The sequence below is a fragment of the Hemitrygon akajei genome, chromosome 10 (assembly GCF_048418815.1).
Source record: "Hemitrygon akajei chromosome 10, sHemAka1.3, whole genome shotgun sequence".
Taxonomy (NCBI): domain Eukaryota; kingdom Metazoa; phylum Chordata; class Chondrichthyes; order Myliobatiformes; family Dasyatidae; genus Hemitrygon; species Hemitrygon akajei.
This window is the reverse complement of record NC_133133.1, coordinates 30,918,259-30,945,146: the sequence shown is the minus strand read 5'-3', so window position 1 is coordinate 30,945,146 and position 26,888 is coordinate 30,918,259. Positions and strand designations below refer to the sequence as shown.

General features: G+C 38.0%; 1 protein-coding gene across 3 annotated transcripts in view; it reads left to right on the top strand.

The window, feature by feature from the left end:
- The first annotated feature begins 2,074 nt into the window (after window positions 1-2,074).
- LOC140734268 (ubiquitin carboxyl-terminal hydrolase 12) overlaps window positions 2,075-26,888 on the top strand; it is a 45,636-nt gene continuing 20,822 nt past the window's right edge. For all 3 annotated transcript variants that reach the window (XM_073058002.1, XM_073058003.1, XM_073058001.1), the window contains exons 1-5: window positions 2,075-2,275; window positions 20,899-20,979; window positions 22,087-22,300; window positions 22,977-23,203; window positions 24,871-24,947. In XM_073058002.1, the coding sequence (XP_072914103.1) occupies window positions 2,228-2,275; window positions 20,899-20,979; window positions 22,087-22,300; window positions 22,977-23,203; window positions 24,871-24,947 (647 nt within the window). In that variant the 5' untranslated portion in view covers window positions 2,075-2,227. The remainder of the gene's footprint in view (window positions 2,276-20,898; window positions 20,980-22,086; window positions 22,301-22,976; window positions 23,204-24,870; window positions 24,948-26,888) is intronic.

The window sequence follows — 26,888 nt, the reverse complement described above, 5'->3', positions numbered from 1 at the left end:
ATGCAGCTTCATGCGGGCCGGATCAGTCGGGCGCGTGCGAACGCAGCTTTCGTTGCCTCCGTTTTTTCAGCCTGCTCTCATGTGTCTCAGTCTCTGCTATAACTACAAAGTGTTTCACTTTACAAATTCCGTTTCTTATGAAGAAGACTGCCGAGCAAGACTGCCGAATAAACACTAAAAACCCTGAAAACCTGGTACCTGAATAAACTCAGCATTAGCCATATCATACGCCATAGGCGCTTCGATTACTGGGGCCAGCTTTAATAGTAATTAGATATTATCTCGCGGGCCAAAGATAATTCCACCGCGGGCCGGATTTGGCCCACGGGCCTTGAGTTTGACATATATGTGTTAGGAAAATTGTGCAAATATGTGTGTCATGTGGGATGCCCGGTCCATTTCCCATGACTACATCCAAGGCAATCTATTTTGGCCTTTCCTATCCGTATATCTGGGGGCATTATTTTCTCCCATTGGGTTTTCCAAGAATATCAAATTAAGCAACTGCTTTGAATGCAATTGGTACAGAAGCTAGTGCCATTCTCTCACAGCTCAAGTGACCCAGCTAACATCCTGACCTTGGATGCATTATGTATTGAGTTTGCACATTCCCCCTATGACTCTTGAGCTATGCAATGAAACTGGAACTTCTCCAGATGTTCCAGTTTGATTGCATGGCTCAAAGGCATATTGTAACATTACTGTAGGTTGGGTAGCAAAGGAATCAAAAATTGTACTTTTTGGACGTGCAGCGCTACAATGCCTGAAATATTCGTGTAATGCTAATCCCAGAAACTATATTAAGGTCAGCTTTAATGTTATTGGGCGAGTGTAGATTATACCAGATTTCTGCACATTGACACTTAAAATGACCCTATCGTGGTTTCTATAATTAGTAGCTTTTGGATAATGGGACGATACAAAAAGACATTCATCAGTCAGGTGTTCATTATTCATGAAATTATATTATCTTGCGTCCCAGTGTGTTCATTCGGAATGCAACAACGGCAGCAAACTGGATAAATTTAACAAGCAAATTCTTAAGCTTTTAAAATAGGGTATTTACCTTTGGAAAATGGAATGCAAAAGTTACTGCATTCCTTATTGCAAAAGGTTTGATTTTATGATGTCAGTGCAAATGATAAATTATTTTAATCCCAAAATTATCTAACCTATTTAGTACACACATCAACTGTACATGTGCGAATATGTACAGAATAATAATAGAACCATCTTCGTTGTGACGAGCAGTTAAAGTAACTACAAACATAATATTTTTAAACTTCCCCTTGAGGGAATACCTTTTAAAAATTTGCAGATGATTGGAGCATTTGTCTCAAAACTACCGAGAGCATCAGCAGCTGTAGTATTGCCACCACTGTTGAAAATTTTATTTTATTAGCACCGTAACGAAAACATTACATCAGCGATTTGACAGGCAATCTAAAATATCTAAAGATTTGCACCATGTATTTGTGTTAATATAAAATATTGGAATGTGATTACTCTTAGCAAAATATCTTGGGGCATGATTTCATGCAGTTTTGTTTTGTACTAGTTGTAACAAAACTATTTATTCTTACAGTCTATTAATCTGCAGTAAATCCACATAAATGTAAAACGTGACACTGAAATTGAATAAAAATTGTACCGCGGGCAGTTCTTACTCCTAATTCCTAATAAATAAGATGGTCACAAAGATTGAAATAACACGATAGCTGGTGTTCCAATATTCAGATAAAAACTGCGCGTACCTCATACGATAGAGATGCTCATTCACATCCTAACAAATCTAAATATTTGGGTTTAATTTAAAACGTGACCGGTGTTGATTAAAACGCTGTTTTGCTCAAATGGGGGAATTTTAGTTTTCAATTAGTTGTACACGGAATATATATTGTTTTAAATGCATTTTCTCTCACGTTGAGAAAGCTTGTGTACTTAACCGACCAGAATAATCAGCAAACATCCGTCGTTCGCACTTCTGCCGAAGTATTTTTAGCACGCGTGCAAACGTCCCCTCCCCTCCCTCAGTTGTTCCAATGATGTCGAGTTGGTGGTGTTGAGTACAGAGGCACAGGAACGCATCTGCAGCGGAACGGCTGTGGGGGGCACGTGGTGTATAGCCGGTGGTGTTTGCGCGGTGGAGGTGGGTCAGTGGGAGGCGGTGCGGCGGAGAAGCCGGTTCGATTGCGGGGCACAGTTTGGGCAATATGGCGGCGGACGGATGGAAATACTGATGACTGTCAGAAAAATCGCCTCGATTTGTACGATGGTGAGTGTGGGTGGCTCTCTCTCTCCCCCCTCCCTTCCCTTCCCTCTCTGCAACCTTCGCCCAAATCTCGGCTCAAGGCCGATGGACTGAGCTTCGGAGAAATAGTGGAGATTCCCCACCCAGTCGAAGCTTGCAGTCCCCCTCAATCCCGGATCAGAAACAAGCCCGCAGATAACTTTAAACAAAATAATCCGCAACAAAACGATCGATAAGGATAAGCAGCTGTGTCTGACCTGCTGCAATAACGGGTCTATGTTTGAAACGTCGCCCAATTCTGGGTGGTTGTAATTCTTGTTGTAAAAAATAGCAGTATTACGTGTATTTCAGTGTATTTTGTTGTGATTTCGAATGGGTTGTGTTTTTTTTTGGTTAATAGCTTCTGCTCTTTATATCAGGTACAGAATTGAGAATATTGACGTGTGGGTTGAATCTCCCAGTCATCTTGCATTTGTTTATGGAAGAAAAAATGTCACTCCTCCCTTTTTTGCTTAATTGCTTAAAGACATATATTCTTAACCTAGTGGGAAAATAGACATAATGAATTAATGTTAATCAGATTATTTGACTATTCGGGAATATTTACACTGGTACATTGGAGCACAAATAATATAGGATTTAAAATGAATATTCATTTGTTTAATTGACATAGTGTACATTTCTGAGACGATGCTGAGACGATAAGAGTGCAAGTTCTGAGAATAGATATTTGACAACTTGAATGTACATCTTTCAACTTCTAAATGCATCATCTTTCCATATTAACTAGAAGGTGAGCTGTTTCTTTTCTGTCCAACGATTAGTTGGACAGAAGTCTATTATTGCCACAGCATCTGTTTCACAGTTACATTATAGAAGAGGCCTACCTGTTCTAGAATCACATTTGTTATTGTAATTATATTTGTTTTGTACCTGGGATTAATGCTTGGGCTGCAGTTATCACTTTGGCAGTAGCTTAGTTCTGGTTTATTTCTAAACAAAAGGAGAACAAACCCATTTCATATTCATGCTTGTTTGTAATTTTGTACCTTTGGGAACTGTCAGACTGTAAAGCCAAAGTATATTATATTTTAAAATAAAGTTTTAAAAATATTTTCCAATCAAGTAATTAGAATTCATTCAATATAATAAATTGGAATAATTGGGTCACTAGAAACTTCAACTGAAAGAACCCAATACAAGTTCTTATCTTTTTGATTTGAGTACTTTGGGGTGTGTAGTAACATTTATTTCCTTAATTCTAGACACAATAGTGAAATAAAAATGGAAAAAAATGCAAAAATCTGTAAACAATACAAAAAATCTATTGTCAGAACTGAGAAAATTTTAAAATCATAATTTTTTTCATTGCAAAGGAGAGATGGAGAACAATAGGAATGCCTGTGATAGGGTAGAGACCAAAAGGGATAGAATATCACTTAGCTGTTTTGTCAATGACCTTCCTTCCATCTTCCGGTCAGAAGTAGAGATGTGCTGTCATTAGTGGGGGAAAAAAAAGGATTGTTTCGTTTACAACTCTGTAAATGAAACAGTTCCTGTTTGCATGCAGCAAGAACTGGAAAACATTGAGTCATGGGCTAATAAGTGGCAAGTTGAATCCGTACTTTAGAAATGTCAAGCAATGGCTATCTTTGAGAAGGGAGAGCCTAACAAGCCATCCCTGATGATCAACATCATTTTCATCATTGAGTTCACCATCACCAACATATTGGGGTTCACCTTTGCCAGAAACTCAACTAAACCAGCCTCAAAAATACAAGGCTTACGTAGTCATTGAGTAACAATGATAGCTATGCCCAGTCTCCGAAAATGAGGCTGTTGTATTTAGAGTGCACTGATCCATGTGATGTATCCACATGTGGATACTTGACTGCAAAACTTGTGGTAGTGGGGAAGCAACTCATAAATATGTTAAAGTCTGGAGAAGCTGGAAGTCCAAAGTAACACACCCAAAATACGGGAGGAACTCAGCAGGTCAGGCAGCATTTATGGAAATGAACAGTCGATGTTTCGGGCCAAAACCCTTCTTCAGAACTGGAAAGGAAGGGGGAAGATGCCTGAATAAAAAGTGTAGGAGGGGAAAGAGGATAGATCCTCGAAACAAAGCTGGACCTAGCTTCTCCTATCACCTTCCAGCTATCCTCCTTCCCCTACCCCCCCTCACCCCCACCTTTTTATTCTGACAACTTCCCTCTTTCCAGTTCTGAAGAAAGGTCTTCGCCCAAAATGTTGATTGATTGTTCTTTTCCATGGATGCCTGACCTGGTAGTGGGGGATTATGTTACTATCTCCTTTCACATTAAAAATAGAATTCAGTTGCCTGACTCTGTTTTATCTGCCTGCTGTTTGCATTTCATCTGATACGACCCAACTTCTCACCACCAACTACTTACAACCTGTATGGAGTTTTCACATTCTCCCTGTGAACCCTTGGGTTTTCTTTGGGTATTCTGGTTTCCTCCCATATCCTAAAAAGTGAGGATTAGTAGTTAATTGTCCACTGTGAGTTGTGATAGAATTCAAGGGGAATTGATGAGAGTACATGAAGAATAAAAGGGGATGAGTGGAAATGGGTGCTTAATGGTTGGCAAGAACTCAGTGGACCAGATGACCTGGTTTTGTAATATATTTCTGTGCAATTCTATGGCATTTATGTCAGCCTTCAGGACTGTTTAATCCAACCAATGGGATTTCTGTTCATAGTTGTTCTAGTTTTCTTTTCTCTTATATAAAAGAAGGCAGCACAGTGGAACTGCTGCCTCAGAATGCCAGAGACCTATTCAGTCCTAATGTTGGGTGCTCTCTGTGTGGAGCTTGCACGTTCTTCCTATTACTGTGTGTGCTTCCTGCCTCATCCCAATGATGTGCTGGTCTTCAGGTGAATTAGCAACTGGAAATTGCCTCCAGTGTGCAAATAAGTGATAGAGTCTGGGAGGAATTTCAGGGGAAGGTGGCAAGAATGAAATTGGAATGTGTGTAAATAGTTGATTAATGGTCAGTGAGGACTCAGTGTGGTGAAGAGACTGTTTCCATGTTGTATATCTCTTTTTGTGGCTACGGGAAGCAGAAGGGCAACTGAGAGTTCCTGGGATAGCCCTAGAGGCTTTCTACCACCTACGAGGTACAAGTCAGTAATCAGATATAAATGTTACCATTCAAATTCCAAAGTACAAAGTATGTATGCTATATACAACCTTCTGGCTGCCCGTAAGGAGATAAATCTCAAGGTTGTATACAGATGCAGTACTTCAATAATCAATAAATGTACTTTGAATGGTAACATTTTTAGTTCAGGACATTTTTTTCAGAACTGACTTGTTCTGATGCAACTGGAAAGGCTGGTTATCTAGAATTGTCAAAAGTAACATTAAGGTCCTTGGGCTGCAATGGGCCAGATTGGAAGATGAGATACTACACCTTGAACTTGCTTCATTAGACAGGCCTTATCTTAGTCAAATGGGAATTAAGTGACAGGCAACTGGAAGCTTATGGTCTCTCTTGCAGAATGAAAGGAAGTGTTTTGCAAAGCTTCATTTCTTGTACTTCCACTGTCACTTAATCTCCTCCCACCTAGAACACAGAAAAGGTCTCCATGACTTCATCTTTCATTGAAATTCAACAGAACACCTTCCTTCATTTCTGCTGTATTCACCAGATCATCTTCTGTGATTTTTGCCACCTTTAGAATTATGTCAGTAGCAGAGGCATATTCCTTTCTCCCATTTTGGCATTCTGAAAAGATCTTGCCCTCCATTTTGCTCTGCCATGTTCACTAACATCTATTCCCTTTCTGCATCCAGGGACTCAAAATTCCTTCCAGATGAAGCAGTAATTCATTGTTATTTCCAGCCTAGCACCCTGCGTTTGATATTCATGATGCAGTCTCCTTGGCATTGAAAAAAAGAGATACAGACTGGGCAAACACCTTCTTTCAGTCTGCATGGGTTACCCTATGTTTGCCTATCACATTAATTTTCTGACATATACCTCCCACCACTTTCTGTGACCTCTTAGCCTCTTGCATTGTTCCATCCAAGCTAAAGAACAGCATCTCATCTTTTTACAGCATGTTTTAGCCCTCAGGCCTTGGCATTGAACTTGACAGTTTTAACTGTATCAGTTTGTATAAGAACTATCCAGCTCTGATGAAAAATTATCTCCCTGAAGCACCACCTGTTTCTTTTTCTGAGTTTGTGCAGTATGTCCCAGTAGGCATAACTGCATTCTTTGTTTTTATTTCAGGTTTTCTAGCATCTGCAATATTTTCCTTCTCCAGTTTGCATCTCACAATGCCACATTATTATTATATCTCCAGGCAGTTCATTATAACTCCAGCAGGGGTTCCCAACCTGATGTCCACAGACCCCTTGCTTAATGCTTTTGGTCCATGGCAAAAGAAAATGGTTGGGAACTCCTGCTCTAGAGGAACAATTCTAAAAGGGGTACAAGAACAGAGAAATCTGTGGATATGTGTGCATAGTTCATTGAAAGTGACAGAAAGTGACTTGAGAAAATGCTTAAAATGTAGATGTGATGCTGGGTATTATAAATAGATGAATATAAGGAACTTTACAAACCTTCATAAACAACTGATCTGGGCACAACCAGACTATTGTCCAATTCTGGGCTCCACGCTTTAGGAAAGATACAAAGAGTTTGGGGAGGATGTAGGAGAAATCTACCATAATAATATATACTTACTGGAGCTTTGGTTCACATGCTCCCCTCTGACTCGCCAGGGATCCATTTCCTTAACTGCCTTTTGCTCACCAGGGCCCAAGATCCTGCCATGTTCCCTTCCAACTCACCAGAGCCTCAGTTATTTGCACTTGCTTTAAATTGATCAGAATTCTTGTTCCAACACTCCTTTTAAATTTACAGAGTTCACTCAGAAACCTCTTCAAGATGAGACTAGGAATGGAACTAGCATTCTGCTGACTATTGGAGCATGAACAAGAAACCTTAAACCCTACTTCTGCTCCTATTTCTTAACGATCTCCTATGAGATTCCTCATAATTTTAAACCTGGATAAATAATTTCATTCGTGGTAAATTTGGAAGAATGGTTAAAATTGTTAATTTGACAATGAGGAAAAATGCAAAGCAGTGGGCAAAATTCCCCAGTGATCATGTTTGAGGCTACAATTTAGATCTAAGTGTGCATTTAGAATTTCTATTGAGTTAAATAAGGAAATTGATAATTTTACACTTAACAGCCCCTCCTTTAACTTTGTGATTTCATTGTCGGTAAGCCCAAAGCTAATGTTACAAAGAGTTTTTATTGAAAAGCAAGTGGGGATTATTCATTCACTCTTCCCATAATTGTAATATTTGCATTATATTATTATTATTACTGCTGGGCATTATAATGATCTGATTTTTAGATCAGTGGGTAACTTGATTATTTTGGTTTATAATCTTTACTTTGGCTTGTACCATATATTTTGTGGATATAAAGATTGTCAAAAGCTTTTCATATTGTTATTTTGGATGAATTTGTATGCAAAACATACACACAAGAGATTCTGCAGATCCTGGAAATCCAGATCAACATACACAAAATGCTAGAGGAACTCTGCATGTTAGACAGCAGTTATGGAAATGAATAAACAGTAGATATTTCAAAGAAGTCCTGAAGAAGGGTCTTTGCCCAAAATGTTGACTTTATTCATTTCCATAGTTGCTGCCTGACCTCCTGCATTCCTCCAGCACTTGTGTGTGTGTTACAAAGCATATTGTAACATAGACTGTAAGAAAATTAATTTCAACATTATAAAATTTATGCATAATCTCTTGCTGTAATATATATGTGCCTTTCCCTGCACTACAACCATTTTCTTGGCGATTAGTGATTGAAACAGCAACTGATTTGCAGAATGAGCTGTTGGGAAAGTTTGTTGATAATTAATTGGTAAAAATAGAAACTTAATTTTTTGAAAGGAAGATTCAGGTGTTGGCCGTCCTTCAGAAAAAGGATATTTGGCTAATTCCTGACGCTGAAGTATTTTCCTTCCCTATTCTCAGCTGACCCACTTAAAAAAACATGGTGTGTCTAATTACCATTTGTTTGTCACCATAAAGTGTCATACAATTTTTCAAAATCCATTTTTTTGCCGCTGGTAATTGTAAAAGTATAAGAATAACACTGTTTCAAGTTGCTCCTGGGATTTAAAAACATGGAAGATTATTTTGATACATAAATTGCATTCACCCACAACATTTTACAAGACAGAGTAGTACAATCTAATATTAGTTTAATATTTTATTAATCTCTTGAAGAAACTACTTTTTTCTATGTTATCAGTTAACCCAACTTCAGTCTTTGTTGTTTGCATAGACTGTGAAAGTTAATCTGGTGGAAAGGTCAAATACTTGAGGCAACTTGTGCAATTTTTTTTGCTGGAGAAAAAGGATGTAAGGGTAAACCAAAGAAAATAAAAAGGGTAAGCTGACGTGGTATTGGATAGTTTAGTAGTTTTCAGAATTGAGTAGACCTAATGAAAAAAATCATTGAATTTCAAAAGAGTTTATGGTAATCACCCAAGTTTATTCATAGTCAATCACTTTCTTTAAAACATGATCATGCTTTAAACACACATAGTTATTAAATGGATTGTTTTGTTGAAGCAATAACTTTTCATTTCTCTGGATTTCTGCTTGATGTTTTGTTTAGTATTCAGGACTATTGGAAAAAAAATTACTCAATTCTGCCTTCGGTCTACAAGATTGCATTAATGTAATTTGGTAGAAAATCGTTGTTAAAAAAGATAGAGGGGGTCATCTCTAAGATCCAAGATTTCAAATCCTTGATCTTTCTGTTCCTCTTTCCCTCGCCTACCTTCCTGCCAACCTACATTACTATAAATGTTTGCCTTAATATCTCCTTTGCTTTGGCACATTGTGTGATCAGCAGGTATTCCAATAGTTTTATAGATTATTCAAATTCTTCTTTTGAGGTTTGTCGTCATGCAAGGAAATTACCAAGAAAACCTTTCACCATTTGTGTGATCTCTTCCCCATCTCTGTTTTCTCCTGCTGACTGAAGCAGAGATAGCACATCATAAAGATGCAGATAAATCAGCAACCCAGGCTGTTTTAATATATCTCAGTGAGGTGCTTCAGAATTATACTGTTCAAGAGGAAAGAAGCAAATGAAAAGGAATGCTGAATTAAATGGGCGTCTTTTCAGATTGATTTCTTTTCATCATGGTCTTTCACATTATATTATATTATGTTATTTTTTATTCTATTTCCTAGCCATCAATTCTATCCTTCACTCTGGTAACTGTAGAAAACTAAACCAGGTTATTCACAACCTTGATGGTCACACGTCAAGGATGCTTGCTTAGCCCATTGCATTACTCTCTCTGCACCAATGACTGTGTGGCTAGGCACAGCTCAAGCACCATCTATAAATACACCGATGACACAACTGTTGTTAGTAGAATCTCAAATGATGATGAGGTGGTGTACAAGGGTGAGATAAATCAGCTAGTTGAATGTGTCACAACACCAACCTTGTTCTCAACATCAGCAAGAGCAAGTAGCTGATTGTTGACTTCAAGAAGGGGATATTGGGAAAATACACACCAGTTCTCATCAAGGGGTCAGCAGCTTCAAGTTTCTGGGCCCAACATATTGATGCAGTCATGAAGAAAGCATGCCACCAGCTATACTTCATTAAGAGTTTGAAGAGATTAGCAACTACCAAAGACTAGCAACTTTCTACTGATGTACCGTGAAGACCATTCTCACTGGTTGCACTGCGTAGTATGGAGGCTGCAATGCACAGGATCAAGAAAAAAGCTGTGAAGACTTATAGACTGAGCCAGCTCCATCATGAGCACTGCCCTGCCCACTGTTGAGGACTTCTTCAAAAGGTGCTGCCTTAAGAAGATACTCATCATTCAAGACCCTCACCATCTAGGACACGCCCTTGTCTCATTACCTCCATCAAGGAGGAGGTACAGGAGCCTTACGACCCACACTCAATGATTTAGAAACGGCTTCTTCCCTTCGGACCGAACGATCCACGAACACTATTTCACTACTTTACTCTTTTTGCACTATTTATTTTTATTTATTTCTTCTAACTTACAGTTATATTTTTACATATCACACTGTACTGCTGCTGCAAAACACCAAATTTCATGACATTTATCAGTGATAATAAACCCGATTTTGGTTCTGATATTTAATCCTGAACAGAGTTTGTGGATCTCTTTATCTCCATCATCTTCAAGATCTCCCATTTTTATCTCTGTAATATTGTCCTGTTCTAGTTTTGCTTCATTTTATCTGATCCTGATACAATCATCCATGCCATTGCTATCTCCAGACCTAACTTGCTGTTTTGCTTTCCGTGAACAAGGTCAAAGCTCTGATGCCCATGACCATCAGCTCTTAAATTTGAAGAAATATAACGGCTTCAGCAATGCTCAAATTTTAAAATTCTCATTCTTGTTTTCCTGTGTGGTCCCAGTGCTTCCTATCTCTGTAGTCTCATTCAACCATATAACCCTTGAGCTATCTGTAATTACTCAATCATTAAGCATAACTGCTGTACCATTGGCAGCCATGCTTTCAATTGCAATGACATAGTTAGGTTCTGGAAACCTCTTTCAGAATTGTATGACTTCAGTTATTTGCAAGTTGTTCCGAAATTTTTAGGGAAACTGATGTATGACTAGAGAAGGGAGATCACTTTATACTTAAGTTTGATTTCAGTATTTTTATGATTACTGGGGTGATAAACAACAGCAGCCTGGTGGAAATGATGTATTAATCTAGATTTTAGGTGCTTCCAGCAATTAAGTGAAAAGGTGGACCTGCACGTGTTAGAGGACTTATCCTTGAATGCATAAAATCGGTTTGCGAACCAGGTGTGTGGCTGAATCTGGGTTTGGGTAGTGTTGCAGCTGGATCAGGGTCTGATATAAATTCCCCAGCCACTTCATAAGGTACCTCACTGAGTATATGTTCATCTTCTGCTACTGTAGCTCATCCACTTCAAGGTTCGACATGTTGCGTATTCAGATATGCTCTTCTGCACACCACTGTTGTAACGTGTGGCTGTTTAAGTTACTGCCACCTTCCCGTTATCTAGAACTAGTCTGGTCATTCTCCTCTAAACTTTTGCATTAAGAAGACGTTTCCACCCACAGAACTGCTGCTCACTGCATGTTGTGTTTCTTGCACCATTCTCTGTAACCTCTGGAGACGGTTGTGCATGAAAATCCCACAAAATCAGCAGTTTCTGAGATACTCAAACCACCCCAACTGGCACCAACAACCATTCCACAATCAAAATCACATTTTTTCCTCATCCTGCTGTTTGTTCTGAACAACACCAACCTCTTGACCATGTCTCAATGCTTTTATACGTTGAGTTGCTGCCATATGATTGAGTGATTAGATATATATTATTGTATAGGTGTAGCTAAAATTGCATTTCCAAATTCTTTTAAACTTACTGGTTTCTTTTGAAATTTTATTGTACAGCTAGATAACATGTTAAATTATATGTTTTGGGTATTAATAGAAATAATATCCAATATTCAGAAAATATGCTACGCTAGCAGTACCAAAATCCCATGGGCACCAGAGTATCAGAGTTTTATTGCATAATGCAAACTTTGTATAAGAAGCAAGCTTACTGTCAGCTTCAGATGCAATGGGAAATAGATCAATTTCTTGTAAATTATCTTGTTTTTCCAATATCTAGAATATTTTCTAATGTGAAAATATAGAATATCTGCAAAAATACAGGAGATGTCATTGGAATGATGAAGCAAAGATGAAAATAATGTAGGAACTCAGCAGGTTGGGCAGTATCTGAGGAGGGAAAAGGACAGACCACAGTTTCTTCAGTATTTTGTTTTTTTACTGTAGATTCCAATATTTGAAGTCTTGTGTCTTCATGAGAATGATTCTTGGCTCAGAATGGTCCAATCATTTTTTTTCTTAAAGTATTTAATTTGAGATTTTGATTGATATGCTGTTTTGGTTGCTCCAATGAGTAAGGGCACAGAGACTTTGGAAAAGGTATATAAGAGGTTTGCCAGGTCATTGACTGATTTTAAAGGCTACTAGCTACATGGAGAAGCTAGGCAAACTTGGGTTGTTTCAGAGAGGTCAGAGGCTGAGGGGAGATCTGACAGAAGTTTATATAATTCTGAAAGGTATAAATCTATATTTAGCATAGGTGTCATACTGATCAATGCCTCATTAAAGCAGTCAGCATATTCAACGACCCCACCCACCAGGACATTCTTTCTTCTCCTTTCTTCCATCAGACAAGAGGATACAAAAAAAAGAAAGCACATACCACCAGCCTCAAGGACAGCTTCTATCCTGCTGCTATAAGCCTATTAAGTGATTCCCTAGTGCAATAAAATGGACCTTCACCTCACAAACCACCTTGCTATGAACTTGCTCCTTAAAGTCTACATGCACTGCATATTACTTGATAACTGTTACACACAATTCTGCATTGTTATTGTTTTATCTTGTTCTACATTGGTGCATTGTTTAACGATTTGAGCTGTATAAACAGTATGCAAGACATACTTTTCGCTGTATGCCAGTACTTACTTACCCATCGTCCCTACTGGGGCATATGCAGCCAACATCAATTCACTAGGGTCCTGGGCCATTTTTCCCTTCTAGGTGAAGATTCTTCCTTTCTAGGTGAAGATTCTTCCTTTCCCAGGGATGAGGTCTTTGGAGCTTCATAGCTCTGGTTCTTTAGGGATGGGGTTGCTAGCCCCATGCCCAAACTTCCTCCTTTAGCAGCTGGGCCTGGTACTGTGTGGCGGTGTTATGTTGGTTCATGTGATGATAATAAGTCAATTTCAATTCCAACTAGAGCAGACAGAATCTTTCTCTGAGCATGGAAATGTTAATTGTTAATTGGTTTATTATTGTCATTTGTACTGAGGTACAGTGAAAAAAGGTTTTTTTTCCACACAGCATGATGGGTGCCTGGCGTAGGTTGCCAAGGGTAGTGATGGAAGCAGATGCAACAGTGGCACATAAAGCACTTTTATATGGTCACACGAATATGCAGGGAATGGAGGAATATGAATCATGTACAGACAGACGAGATTTAGTTTATTTTGGCATCATGTTTGGCACAGTCATTTTGGACCAAAGGGCTGCGCTGTTTTATGTTCTAATATATATTTGCATGAATGAAGGAATGAGTTTGTATCTTGACATGTAGGCTATTTGAATTGCATGGTACAAGAAACAAAGGTCATAAGAAATATAAATACAGAGAAATATTGATGTCTTGAGCCTTTTCACCACCATTATGTTTTTGGCAAGCTGCTGTGTTTGTGCACTGAAGTATATTCACAAAGAAGTTTGATCATTGTGTAACGATTTGACCTGTGTAAATAGCATGCATCACAGTAAGTCACCTATCATCCCGTCTAGAGCATAGGCCACCAATAGCAGGTTGATATTACAGACAGATAGACATACTTTATTGATCTGGAGGGAAGCTGAGTTTTGTTACAGTTGCACCAACCAAGAAAAGTGTAGAAATATAGCAATATTAAACCATAAATAATTAAATAATAATAAGTAAATTATGCCAAGTGGAAATAAGTCCAGGACCAGCCTATTGGCTCAGGATGTCTGGCACTCCAAGGGAGGAGTTGTAAAGTTTGATGGCCACAGGCAGGAATGACTTCCTATGACGCTTAGTGTTGCATCTCGGTGGAATGAGTCTCTGGCTGAATGTACTCCTCTGCCTAACCAGTACATTATTGAGTGGATGGGAGACATTGTCCAAGATGGTATGCAACTTGGACAGCATCCTCTTTTCAGACACCACCATCAGAGAGTCCAGTTCCACCCCCACAACATCACTGGCCTTACGAATGAGTTTGTTGATTCTGTTGGTATCTGCTACCCTCAGCCTGCTGCCCCAGCACACAACAGCAAACATGATAGCACTGGCCACCACAGACTCGTAGAACATCCTCAGCATCGCCAGGCAGAAGTTAAAGATGTTTAAGTAAGATGTTACTGCATACAGAAGGTGAAAGAGAATTGTTAATGTCCACAAAATCCTCTAAATTCTTATTATTTGATGTTCTGAACTGGAGGGGCTTCTAAGAACATTTTTCTTAAATTTGCTTCAGTTTTTTTTTCTTTTCCCTTTCATTACATGGAAGATAGCAGACAGCTTTGTGTTTATAAACAATGTATTTGAAATTTAGCTGCATACTTAATGGACTTAATTGAGATGAAGAAAAAGGAGAAAACTACATCTGGTGGGAAGCAACATTCATTTACAACCCTCAGAATGTTATAGTTTTTTTTAAAAGCCAGGTCATGAGATATTAGGGCAGATGCTCTGTCAGTTGGACAGTCAAAAAGGAGAGCACAGAGAAGGGGCGAATGGAAGAAATTCCAGAATTTCTTTGCTATTTGTCATTGTTGAAATAATTAAATTCAGAATATAGAAGCTATTGGAATTGGACCAGCAGATGTGCCTGAGGCTGATTGGCTGCTAAGAACAGAGATGGTAGTTGAGTTGATCGCGTTGCAAGTTTGGATGCAGGAAATTGATATTTGATTACCCCAAGAACAGAATGAGGGAGAACAGCCAAGAATCTGTTGTAATACAAACAGAAAATATTGGAAAATCTCTGCTGGTCAGGGATCCATCTATAGAACGAGAAACAATTAATGTTTCAGAGTTTTCATGAAGGAATGATTTAATCTCAGTTTCTGATCTATGTATACCTCATCTGGGGTCAGTGGAGAGATTCTGCAGTACCTTCAGTGTTGCGTTTGCATGCTTAAGAGTTTTCTGCTTATATGGGGGTTTTTTTCTAGCTATTTTTGCAAGTTGTACTTTGGTCCTATTGGATGTAGAAATGTATATACATTGAAGGCATACTTCTGCTGGGAAAAGGAGTTTAACATATTTTTTAAAAAAGTTGGAATAACCTTGCAGGTCAACATCAATGGAGATGTGTATGTATATTTCACATATTGCGAAACTTTCTTCTAGCTAACCAGAAATCTAGAAGTGGGCAATTCGAGTTTCTGTAGATATTTCAAAAGGAAGAATGCGTTGGTCAAATAGAAAGTAAGTCTAGTGAATGAATAAAAGAAAAAGTAATGATGGCAGTTGAACTAAACTGGTAGTTTTCATTGTCTTCACTGTGGAGGATTTGTGTAGCAACTAGTAAATAGTTCTAACTCAGGAATTGGGAAGAAAGAAGGAATTTGGCAACTTTTCAATCACCCCAGAAGTAGTACTGAGTAAATCACTTGGAATTATGGGCTGATATTATCCAGAGTACATCTTTATGTCTTACAAGAAACAGCTGATGAGATAATTACTGGATTGCTTTCAGTTTTCTGAAGGTCTCTAGATTCTAGAAAGGTTATGTTAGGTTGGAAAATAGTAAATCTAACTCTTATTTAAAAAGGAAGGAGATCTCGAATGATCATGGATCTCAGTTGATTAGTGATTTCAGAGACAGATGGACAATTGCTTATTTCATTCTTTGGAAAATACATTGTCTGAACTTACTGATTTTTAAAATATTCTTGTCATCTTTTCTTAGGAATAAATATGTAAACACATTTTTTAAAGTCTTTGTTAAAAGTACATTCCTTTCCCAACCCTTCCAACCATCCTCAACGGCTCCAATTTCATCATTATAGAATCCTTATAACTTTTTAGTGACGTTGATTTCACTCTGCTCAGCTCAACTTTTGCCTCTTCATGGAGAACTTTTGGAATCAAGTACTTTGGGATTTCTGTAGATGAAAAATGTATATTTGTAGATCTTGAAAATATCTATACTGCATAAAGATGAAGAGCAATATTTCACCTTGTGCTTTTTCAAAGGTTACCATTGCAATAATTTCTGTGTTAAAGTTGCAATAATTTTTAGGGAGAATATTAATAGTGTTGTGTCACTATGGATAATTAGAGTCATAGACCACTATAACACAGGAACAGGCTCTTCAGTCCATCTGGACTGTGCCAAATCATTAATCTGCCTACACTTGGACCATATCTATCTATACTTTAACCATCCATGTACCCATCCAAATTTCTCTTAAATGTTAAAGTCGAACCCACATCCACCACTTATGCTGGCAGCTCGTTTGACACTCTCACCACTCTCAAGGTGAAGAAGTTCCCCTTCATGTTCCCTTTAAACATTTCATCTTTCACCCTTAACCCATAGCCTCTAGTTGTAGCCCCACCCAACCTCAGTGGAAAAAGCTTGCTTGCACTTGTATTATAATTTTTGTACACCTCTATCAAATGTCCCCTCAATTTTCTATGTTCTAGGGAATAAACTGCTTACCTGTTTAACCTTTCCCTATCACTAAAATCGTCAAGTCCTGGCAACATCGTTGTAAATTTTCTCTGCATTCTTTCAATCTTATTTGTATCTTTTCTGTAGGTAGGTAGGTGACCAAAACTGGATATAGTACTCCAAATTAGGCCTCACCAATGTCTTATACAACTTCAACATAACATCCCAACTCCCAAAGTGCAACCCCTCTCAATTTTCTGCATTAAATTTCATCTGCCATTTTTCAGCCTATTTTTCCAGCTGGTCCAGATCCTGCTGCCAGCTTTGATAGTCTTCCTCGCTGTCCACTACATCCCCTGTCTTGGTGTCATCCACAGATTTGCTAATCCAGTTTACCACATTATCATCCAGATTGTTTTATAGATAACAAATAACAACAGACCCAGCACTGATCCCTGCGGCACACCACTAGTTACAGGCCTCCAGTCAGTAACCACTTTCTGCCTTCTTCTGTGAAACCAATGTCCAATCCACTTACTGCCTCATCTTCAATGCAAAGCAATTGAACCTTCTTGATCAACCTCCCATGCAGGACCTTATCAAAGGCTTTGCTAAAGTCCATGTTGACAACATTCACTGCCTTGTCTTCATCAACTTCCCTGGCGATCTCCTGGAAAAACTATTAAGATTGGTTAGACATGACTTAACATGCACAAGGCCACATGGATAATCCATAATTAGTCCCTGTCCAGCCAAGTATTTATATATCCAGTTGCTTAGGTTAACTTCCAATAATTTCCCACTACTGATGTCAGGCTCACTGGCATAATTTCCTGGCTTATTCTTAGAGACTTTCTTAATCAAAGGAACATCATTAGCTATCCCCCAATCCTCTGGCATCTCATCCGTGGCTAAAGATGTTTTAAATATCTTATTTCAACCTGTGTAATTTCTTCACTAGCCTCTCACAGGGTCTGAGGGATCACCTTGTCAGGCCGTGGGGGTTTATCCACCCTAATTTGTCTCAAGAGAGTAAACACCACCTCCTCTGTAATCAGAATTGGGCCCAAGAACTAGTTGCTACAGTGCCTTGCATCTATATACTCTGGCCATCTCCCAAGTAAATATAGATGCAAACAAATCCATATATGATTTTTCCATCTTGTGGCTCCACACATAGAATACCACTCTGATCTTCCAGAGGATCAATTTTGTCCCTTGCTATGCTTTTTCTCTTAATATATCTATAGAGGCCTTAGGATTCTCCTTCTCCTTGTCTGCCAGAGGAATGTCATATCCTCTTTTAGTACTTCTGATTTCTTTTTTTAAGTGTTCTCTCGCATTTCTTATGTTTCTCAAGCACCTACATAAGAAATAGGAGCAGGAGTAGGCCATCTGGCCTGTCGAGCCTTCTCCGCCATTCAATAAGATTATGGCTGATCTGGTCATGGACTCATCTCCACCTACCTGCCTTTTCCCCATATCCCTTAATTCCCCTACTATGCAAAAATGCTATCCAACCTTGTCTTAAATATATTTACTGAAGTAGCCTTCACTGCTTCATTGGGCAGAGAATTCCACAGATTCACCACTCTCTGGGAAAATCATGTTCCTCCTCATCTCTGTCCTAACTCTACTCCCCCGAATCTTGAGGCTGTGTACCTCCTTTGACCTGCTTGCCTATACTTGCTATTCACCTCTTTGTTAACAAGGGCCTCAATATCTCTTGAAAACCAAGGTTCCCGAAACCTGTTATCTTTGCCTTCTATTCTGACAGGAACATACCAATTATGTACTCTCAAAATTTCACTTTTAAACGCCATCCACTTTCCAACTACCCTTGCCAGAAAATAGCTAGTCCCAATCCACACTTACCAGATCCTTACTGATACCATCAAGATTGGACTTTCTCCAATCTCAGTATCAGTAAGTGGAGCATACCATCATTTTCCATAATTACCTTGAAACTAATGTCGTTATGATCACTAGATGCAAAGTGTTCCCCTATACATCTGTCTGTCATCTGTCCTGTCTTCATTCCCTAATAGGAGATCTAGTGTCACACTCTCTCTCTAGTTGGACATCTATGCACTGATGAAGGAAACTTTCCTGAACATGTTTGACAAAGTCTTTCCCATCCAACCCTTTTACAGTACAGGAGCCCCAGTCAATATGTCGGAAAATCACCTACGATCACAACCTTATGGTTCTTGCAACAGTCTGTGAACTCTCTACAAATTTGCTCCTCTAAATCCTGTGGATGGTCTATATTATAATTCCTTGTCTATGTTATAATTCCTTGAGTATGGTCAAACCTTACATGTTCCTCAGTTCTACCCAGAAATCCTCACTAGGCAAGCCCTTCAGTCTGTCTTGACTGAGCACTGTCATGACATTCTCCTTGACAAGTAATGACACCCTCCCCCTTTAATCCCTTTGGCTCTATCACATCTAAACAACAGAATCCCAGAACAGTCAGCTGCTAGTCCTGCCTATTCTGCAACTAAGTCTCACTAATGGCTACAATGTCAGAATTCCATGTACTGATCCATGCCCTATCTGCATTTCCCACAATACTCTACATTGAAATATAAGGCGCTCTGAACATTAATCCCACCATGCTCAATCTTTTGGTTCCTGACTTTGTAGGTTGGCTTAGCAGCATCTTTCTCCATAACCATTCCACTATCTGTCCGGGCGCTCTGGTTCTCATCCCCCTGCAACTCCAATTTAACCCCCTCACCGTCATGCAGCACCAGCAAACGTTCCCACTAGCATATAAGTCCCCCTGCAAACCATTTCTTCTGTATAGGTCCCACCTTCCCTGGAAGAGAGCCCAATGATCCAAAAATTTAAAGCCTTCCTCCTGTACCAACTCTTTAGTGACATGTTATGGTCTTCCTAATTCTGACCTCACAAGGACATGGGATGGCTAGCGATCCTGAGATCATAACTCTGAAGGTCCGGTCTTTTAACTTAGCACCTAGCTCCCTGAACTCACTTTGCAGCTCCTCGTCACCTATCCTACACTTGTCATTCACAAGTCATCGGTACTGATGTGGACCACAACCTCTGACTGCTCACCCTCCCACTTAAGAATGCTGAGGACTTGATGCAAGATATCCCTGACCCTGGTATAGACAAGGCAACAAACCATCCCGAGAATCTCATTCTCGTCCACAGAACCTCCTTTCTGTTCTGCTAACCAATGAATCTCCTATCACTACAGCTTGCCTCGACTCCCCCTTTCCCTTCTGAGCTACAGAACCAAATTCAGTGCCAGAGAGCTTACCGTTGTATCTTTCCTCTGCTAGTTCATCTTACTTTAAACCTAATTTCTTTTTATTGGTCCTTGCCAAGTATCTGATTATGCGCAATCTAATGTCTCCTCAGGAACTGTATTGTGTAAAAGTGCCAACTGCCCCGCTCAGTTCTTTTAGAGTCTCTCCCTCTATACAATTCAGAGTTTCCTTGGCACTGTGGCACACAGAAATGTGCCTACTGTCCTCGCTTGCTTCTTCTAAACTCACTCTCCTACGGAATCTGGTATATATTTATATATAGTGAATATCTCCTTTCAAATTATTTTTGCCTTCTTATTCAGTATTGAAACTGAGAAGTGACTCTCCTAACCATTGACAGGTTTGAAATTCAAGATGAGAATTTTCCTTGCAAGTCCTTATGGTCAAGAATGTTAACCATGCTACACATATTACTGTCAGCACCTTGCATTCTGCCTCGGAAATTCATTCCAAGTAACACATTACAAAGCAGCTATATAGTAAGTTTAACATAACCAACTGGCAGTGGATTTCTAGGCATTAAAATCATAAGGTTTTGTGACTTCTGTGGTCTTGAATCTATTTTTCTAATAAATGTAGTACCAATGGACTTAAGGAAACCTTAAGTGTGATGGAAGTTGCAGATTTCCTTGATTTGATCCAAAACTATTTGCTTTTGTTTGCACTTCAAATTATTGCCAAGCACCACATGGATATTCCACTTTAGTGCCAATATTTATAGTATTTAAAGCAGAGGTTGATAGGTTCTTGATTAGTAAGGGCATCAAAGGTTATGGAGCAAAGGCAGAGTAGACCTGATGGTCCGAATGTCTCAATTCTGCTCCTGTCATACGTTCTGTTTAAAACTAAAATGTTATATTTTGCATTAAGATTCTAGCATCCCATAATCTTAACAGCAAGCTCTGTTTCTTTTGTGACGTTGTTTCTGCTTGTTTCAAAAGAATCATGTGGATGTTACTCAAAAATATGGTTCTATACTTCGTAATTTCATTGGATGATCTTTTCTTTGTCTTTTTACTTGTAGGGCGCCAATGCCTCTGCTTTGGAAAAAGAGATTGGGCCAGAACAGTTTCCCGTAAATGAACATTACTTTGGCTTGGTCAATGTGAGTTGCTCCTAATTTCTCTGGTGCTCTTGAAACTAATTTCTATACATACTTAAATGGTTATTTTTTCAGTTTTGATTTCTTTGAATGTATTAGAAGTATATGGAAACTGAAACAGAATGTATATGGAATAGAAACAAGCTAATAAAATTAGAAACATGGCAAATTAAACACTCAGTTTCAACGATACCTGGAACTTTCCAACTAATTATGCCTCCAACGTGGAAACTACCACAGAAGAATGGGATGTTCAGCCAAATCAGTTTATGTTGCTGTTTATTCTCCTAGAAGCCTTTCAGCTGTCTGTGAGTCATTATGTGCAGCTTTCAAAAAAAGAAATGGAAACAAACAGAAATGTTCAATAGCAGTAGTCTGAAATTGCAATTCTCCATCTGTGGTCTTTGAAAGTGAAGAGTTTGGAAAAGCAGCAGACAGAAAGAGAAGACAAGTAAAGTCATCTACCCCTCCAATGGTGTCATCCACAGATTGTTCTAGAAATCTAAGAAACCTCTGATAAGAATACAGCGATTTGCCAAATTTCCTGAGGTGATCTTCTGTAAAATAGGAACTGTTCCCTAGCGAAGTTATCCTAATTATGACATACAGTTCGTTATTTACTCTTGTATTAATCCTTTGTCTAGTATGAATTTAAGTATATCACTGGGGAAGGGCAAATTAGGCCCACATGCTCTGGATGGAAAAGATGGTTTACTATATACCGTAGTCATTTTGGCCCCGAGAGAACTTGAAACAGTAACTAGTCAAAGTAATAATAGACTTCAAAGATATTACACAGTTAATTTTTCCATTTTAAAAAAAACTAAAGCTCTTCAAGGATGACAATCCAGTACTATGTACCTAACTTTGTTTTACTACTAAACTGTGGTTAAAAATGTTCTCATTATATCTACTAATACCAAATCATACATTTTTGTATAAAGTCAGTGTTGCTAATCTGCTTCATTTCCTATTGTTCTGGAATTCAGTAATGTGAACCAATTGAGGTAATGCAGCCTGAAAGAGACTTTAACTCATTAACAATGAAAGAGTTGGATATTATATGACATTTCTTATTGTGTATTTGTTTTTTTTTATATATCTTCTTAGTTCGGCAATACTTGCTATTGCAATTCTGTTTTACAAGCACTTTACTTCTGTCGGCCATTTCGGGAAAAGGTTCTGGCTTATAAGGTGCAGCCCAGGAAGAAAGAAAGTCTGCTTACTTGCCTCTCTGACCTCTTCAATAGCATAGCAACACAGAAAAAGAAAGTTGGTGTAATACCACCAAAGAAATTCATATCAAGATTAAGAAAGGAAAATGGTAATGTAAACATTTCCAACTATTTAAGTTTGTAAAGCACCTAAACTTTTGACATTATTATTGTCTGGTTTAAAATTATACCCAGATTAAGTTGGAGTGAATGTGAGGGTACAGTGAAAATATATCAATGTACATTTTCAAATTTGGAATGGATAATGATCAATAATTCATGTGAATTCTATTGTATTTACATCAGTGTAGTGTCTTGTGTGTCTTGGACATAATTTGTTTCTTTACTTCAAAGTTACTGTCTTTTTGAATAATGAGACAGCTGGAAAATACAATGTAACTTGTTTTTATTTTGCATTGATGCCATAGTATTGATTAGTAAATAAAAAGGTGGGTGTAGAAGGTAGGATAAAGGACAGAAGTTATTTTAAAGAAGCTTTACATTGCTTATGAAAATATAACTAATTCTCCCTTTGCTGTAGTGTGTGTATACTCTATTAACAAGTGGTGCATCATTTGAATAAGTAACACAATAGTGGCACCGACAGTGCACTTTGATTGGACATGAGTAAAGTACTGTTGGATTCACTTTTCCTACCTGAGGCTAAAAAGAAAATTCTGAGAATGCTATTAAGAAAATTAATGCTTCGTTAAATTACAGAGTAATTACAGAGGCATGTTTGTTCAGACTTGTTCAGAGATGTTAAGTTTTTTTTTGTATTTCCAGAGTTGTTTGATAATTATATGCAACAAGATGCACATGAGTTCCTGAACTACCTTTTAAACACAATCGCTGATCTATTACAAGAGGAAAAGAAACAGGAGAAACAGAATGGTAAGATACAGAATGGTAACTTGGAAAGCGAGGAGAGTGATAAAATGGAACCAACCTGGGTACATGAAATATTTCAAGGAACACTAACAAATGAAACAAGGTGTCTTAACTGCGAAACGGTAAGTTTTAAAGTGATAGTGATATAATTTGCATGTTACTGCATCCTGGATTTATTAACTATACTGAAGAAGGAGGGACTTTAATTTTGCAATTATGTGCTTTCCTCAGTGCCAGATGTGTGTCAGTTACACTGGGAATTTATATCTTTGCCAGTTTATTAATGACATGGAGGTCTGCAAAATTTTAGTGCCTCACAATTGCTGCATATAGGAAGTTGCCGCTTGTTACATCCTGGAAGGTCATTTTAAAGTGGAACTGCAACACCATCAAAGCAGTTATTTACATTAGAGGGTTATTTCTAGCAGTACTTCAGCCACTAGAGACACTCTTTTTAAAAACACAATATAATTAAATGAGGCTATGTTCACAATGGAGAGCTATACTGAAAGACAACATGATCTTACTAATCAGTTTCTCATTTAGAGTATAATGCAATGAGTCAAATTCTGATCATAAAAGGTAACACTCAGACATTGGAAGCTGCAAGCTCATGAGTTTGATGCTATAATAAGAAATGATTGAAAACAGTATATGTGATGCAATAAATGATCACATTGTTTGGGAAATGTGGAAGTTGTTCCATTTATTTGTGGAAATGATCAGAATGATGAATGAAGGTTAACAGTTAATGCTGGAGTCAGGGAGTATCTGTGAAGAGAACAAAAAGGTCACCGGCCATCATCAGAACCAAAAAATATCAGAGCTGAATAACATTTTTGTTTTACAGCTGCAGAGCCAGGGGAAAGAGGTATATTTACCATGCATGTGTATAAATTAATTTGCTACATGCTTAATTGAGAGTGGGGGGTGGTTGTGATGATAAGTAAAACATATATGGGACAATCGAATAATTTAAAATATTTTTCTATGATGTGTTATGAATATCTTGAATTTTGGGAAATAGTTTATAAAAGAAACTGGAAAAATGGCTGTGCAGGTTCCATGATCCATGGAGACACAAGACTACAGTTGCTGAAATTTGGAGCAATCAGCAAAAAGCCAGAGGAGAGGGATTCTATTTTATTCTCCTCACCGTCCCATGAGCTTCAAACCCGATTCTGCTACTGATTCGCATACTGGCTAATTTACAGTGGCCAATTACCTACCAACACATGTGTCCTTAGCAAATGGGAGGAAACCAGAACACTACAGAAAATCCATGTTGCAAAGGGGGATCTCCAGACAAACAGTACCGAATGTCAGAATTGAACCAAGATACTGGGTTGCACCACTCTGCTGCCTCTTGGCTTGTGCTGACAAGCTGAAACTCATTAAGTTCTATTTCCCATTCTCTTTCAACTCTCCAGGTTCACGATAAACTGCTCTACTCCCCTATGAGAAAACTACGTGTTTCTTCCCTGATTTGAATAATTAACTGTCTTAATACCAGTATCATTTGCAGCTCACCCCTTCAAATATGAGTTTCAATTAACCTTTGTGCACACTGCTGTCTAGGGTGACAAATGTTCCTTCCTAATCTTGGGCACTGTGCTACTCCCAAGTATTGCCTTTTAACTTTTCAGCTGGTTAGGGATGTTTGCTTTGTATATAATGCCTGTCTTGTTAATTCCTCTCATTCCCACATCACCCTCCTAAGGAAAATAAATTATGGGAGAGAATTACAATTAGCATACTCTTTTAAGTAGGTTGTTTGTTTTCTACACAGGTTAGTAGCAAAGATGAAGATTTTTTGGACCTTTCGGTTGATGTAGAACAAAACACATCAATAACTCATTGTTTAAGGTATGTTGGTGTGACAAAGTTTGATAACGATATTATTAATTTGATTTATGTACAAATCAAAAAGTGACATATGGAAGTTATATTTATTGTTTTATTTTCTGTAATCCTAGAGTGATAATTACTATTTTTTAACATCGATTTTTCAGTTATATTTCTTTTGAGTTGAACTGTTTACAGTTTGAATAATTTGAGTGTGAATGGTTTGTCAATGCAGCTGATTCAAAGGAAGATAAAATAATGACCATTAGTAGAGCATTGACAGTTCACATCAAAAACATCATAGTATCTTAAAGGATGGAATAAATTCGAAGAAAGTAAGAGAGAAGTTTAAATATTCAGCAACAAAAGCAATTTCAAATTTAAGTTACTATAGAATGCAAAAAGAAATAATACATTCAAACATAAAAAATTCAAAGGGAATGGGATAGAGCTACAAAAAAGTAGTGAAAGATGATCATTCTGGTCATACTAGGAATCAAAGTTGTCATATTCTTATAGTTTTTATGAAAGAAGGTAAAGAAACAAACACTTCACCATGGGGTCAAGTTAAAGCTCCTGCTGATACATTTGGGATGTAGAGGGAGATAATGTTTGACATACTGGCAATCTTAAAGGATAAAGCTCCAAATATGAATGTTGTGGAATCACACACATATTACGCATACTCAAGGAAACTGAGTAGGGAATAATAAAAGCATCAGAAGAGGTGGGACCAAAATTGTGAACTATGTATCAATCATCTTTGTCAATGAAGGGAAAGATCCTGAAATCTACGTTAAAATGATTGTCAGGTATCTTGAATTAGCATGAATCTCAAAATATTGCCATTTGTTTTAAGTAACTAGCCAGAATTCTTTGAAGGCATAACAGGAAAAATATTCAAGATCATGTCCCATGCTCAAATTTATAAAAGGCTTTTATGGTAATCTCATGACAGAGGTCATGCAGTCAAAATAAAAAATGAAGTAGGTACAAATTGACTTATATAAAGCGCAAAGTAAAGACAAAGGATGTTTTTCAGACTGAGGGAAGTTATTCCACAAGCATCTTTGCAGAGACCACTGTCTTTGACTTGGAAATGGCATATGATTTGTCACTGGAGAAGAATACAACTTAACAGAAAGAAAATGCAAACCAGCATTTGGTAACAAATAATAGATAAATTTGAGGTGACACATTTTGCTATAAAAATAATTATGTATTCTCTATTTTAAAGTCTCACAGCTAGGGACAGAGTAAAGTTTTAGAAGCCACATCACACATTTAAAGAGCAATATAAAATGTGGATAAAGTGCTAAGATATATCTCTGTAGTTCAAAGTATTCACTTCAAGTTTAATCAGTGGAGGATTTTATTTATTTATTTAGTGATACAGTGTGGAGTTGGTCCTTCCAGCCCTTTGAGCCACACTGCCCCAGCAACTCCCAACAAATCCAATTTAACCCTAACCTAATCCCAGGACAATTTACACTGACCAATTAACTTAACTGGTACGTTTTTGGGCTGTGGGAGAAAAATGGAGGACCCAGAGAAAACCCACGCATTCCACAAAGCCTCATTTCAGAACGGCGCTGGGATTGAACTCCAAGCTCAGGAGCTGCAATAGTATCATGCTAACCACTACGCTACCATGGCATTCACCGAATTATGCTCAAGCTAGTCCTAAGTGTGTGGCAGCTCTGATCTTAATATTCTAAGAAAGATATCAATGCATTGTAGGGAGTGAAAATAATATTTGTAAGAATGATTGAAAGAACTGAAAGTTTGCTATCAGAGAACAGTTCGGATCTTCTATGTAGAAAAGATGTAATAGCAGTCTACAAAATTATTTGTAAGTTCCACTTGTGCAAACATTATAAACTAAGAGTCAAACAAATAATATAACCAGTTCTGTGAGAAATTTCTTAACTCACTGATTTTAAATATGAATCTCATTATCAC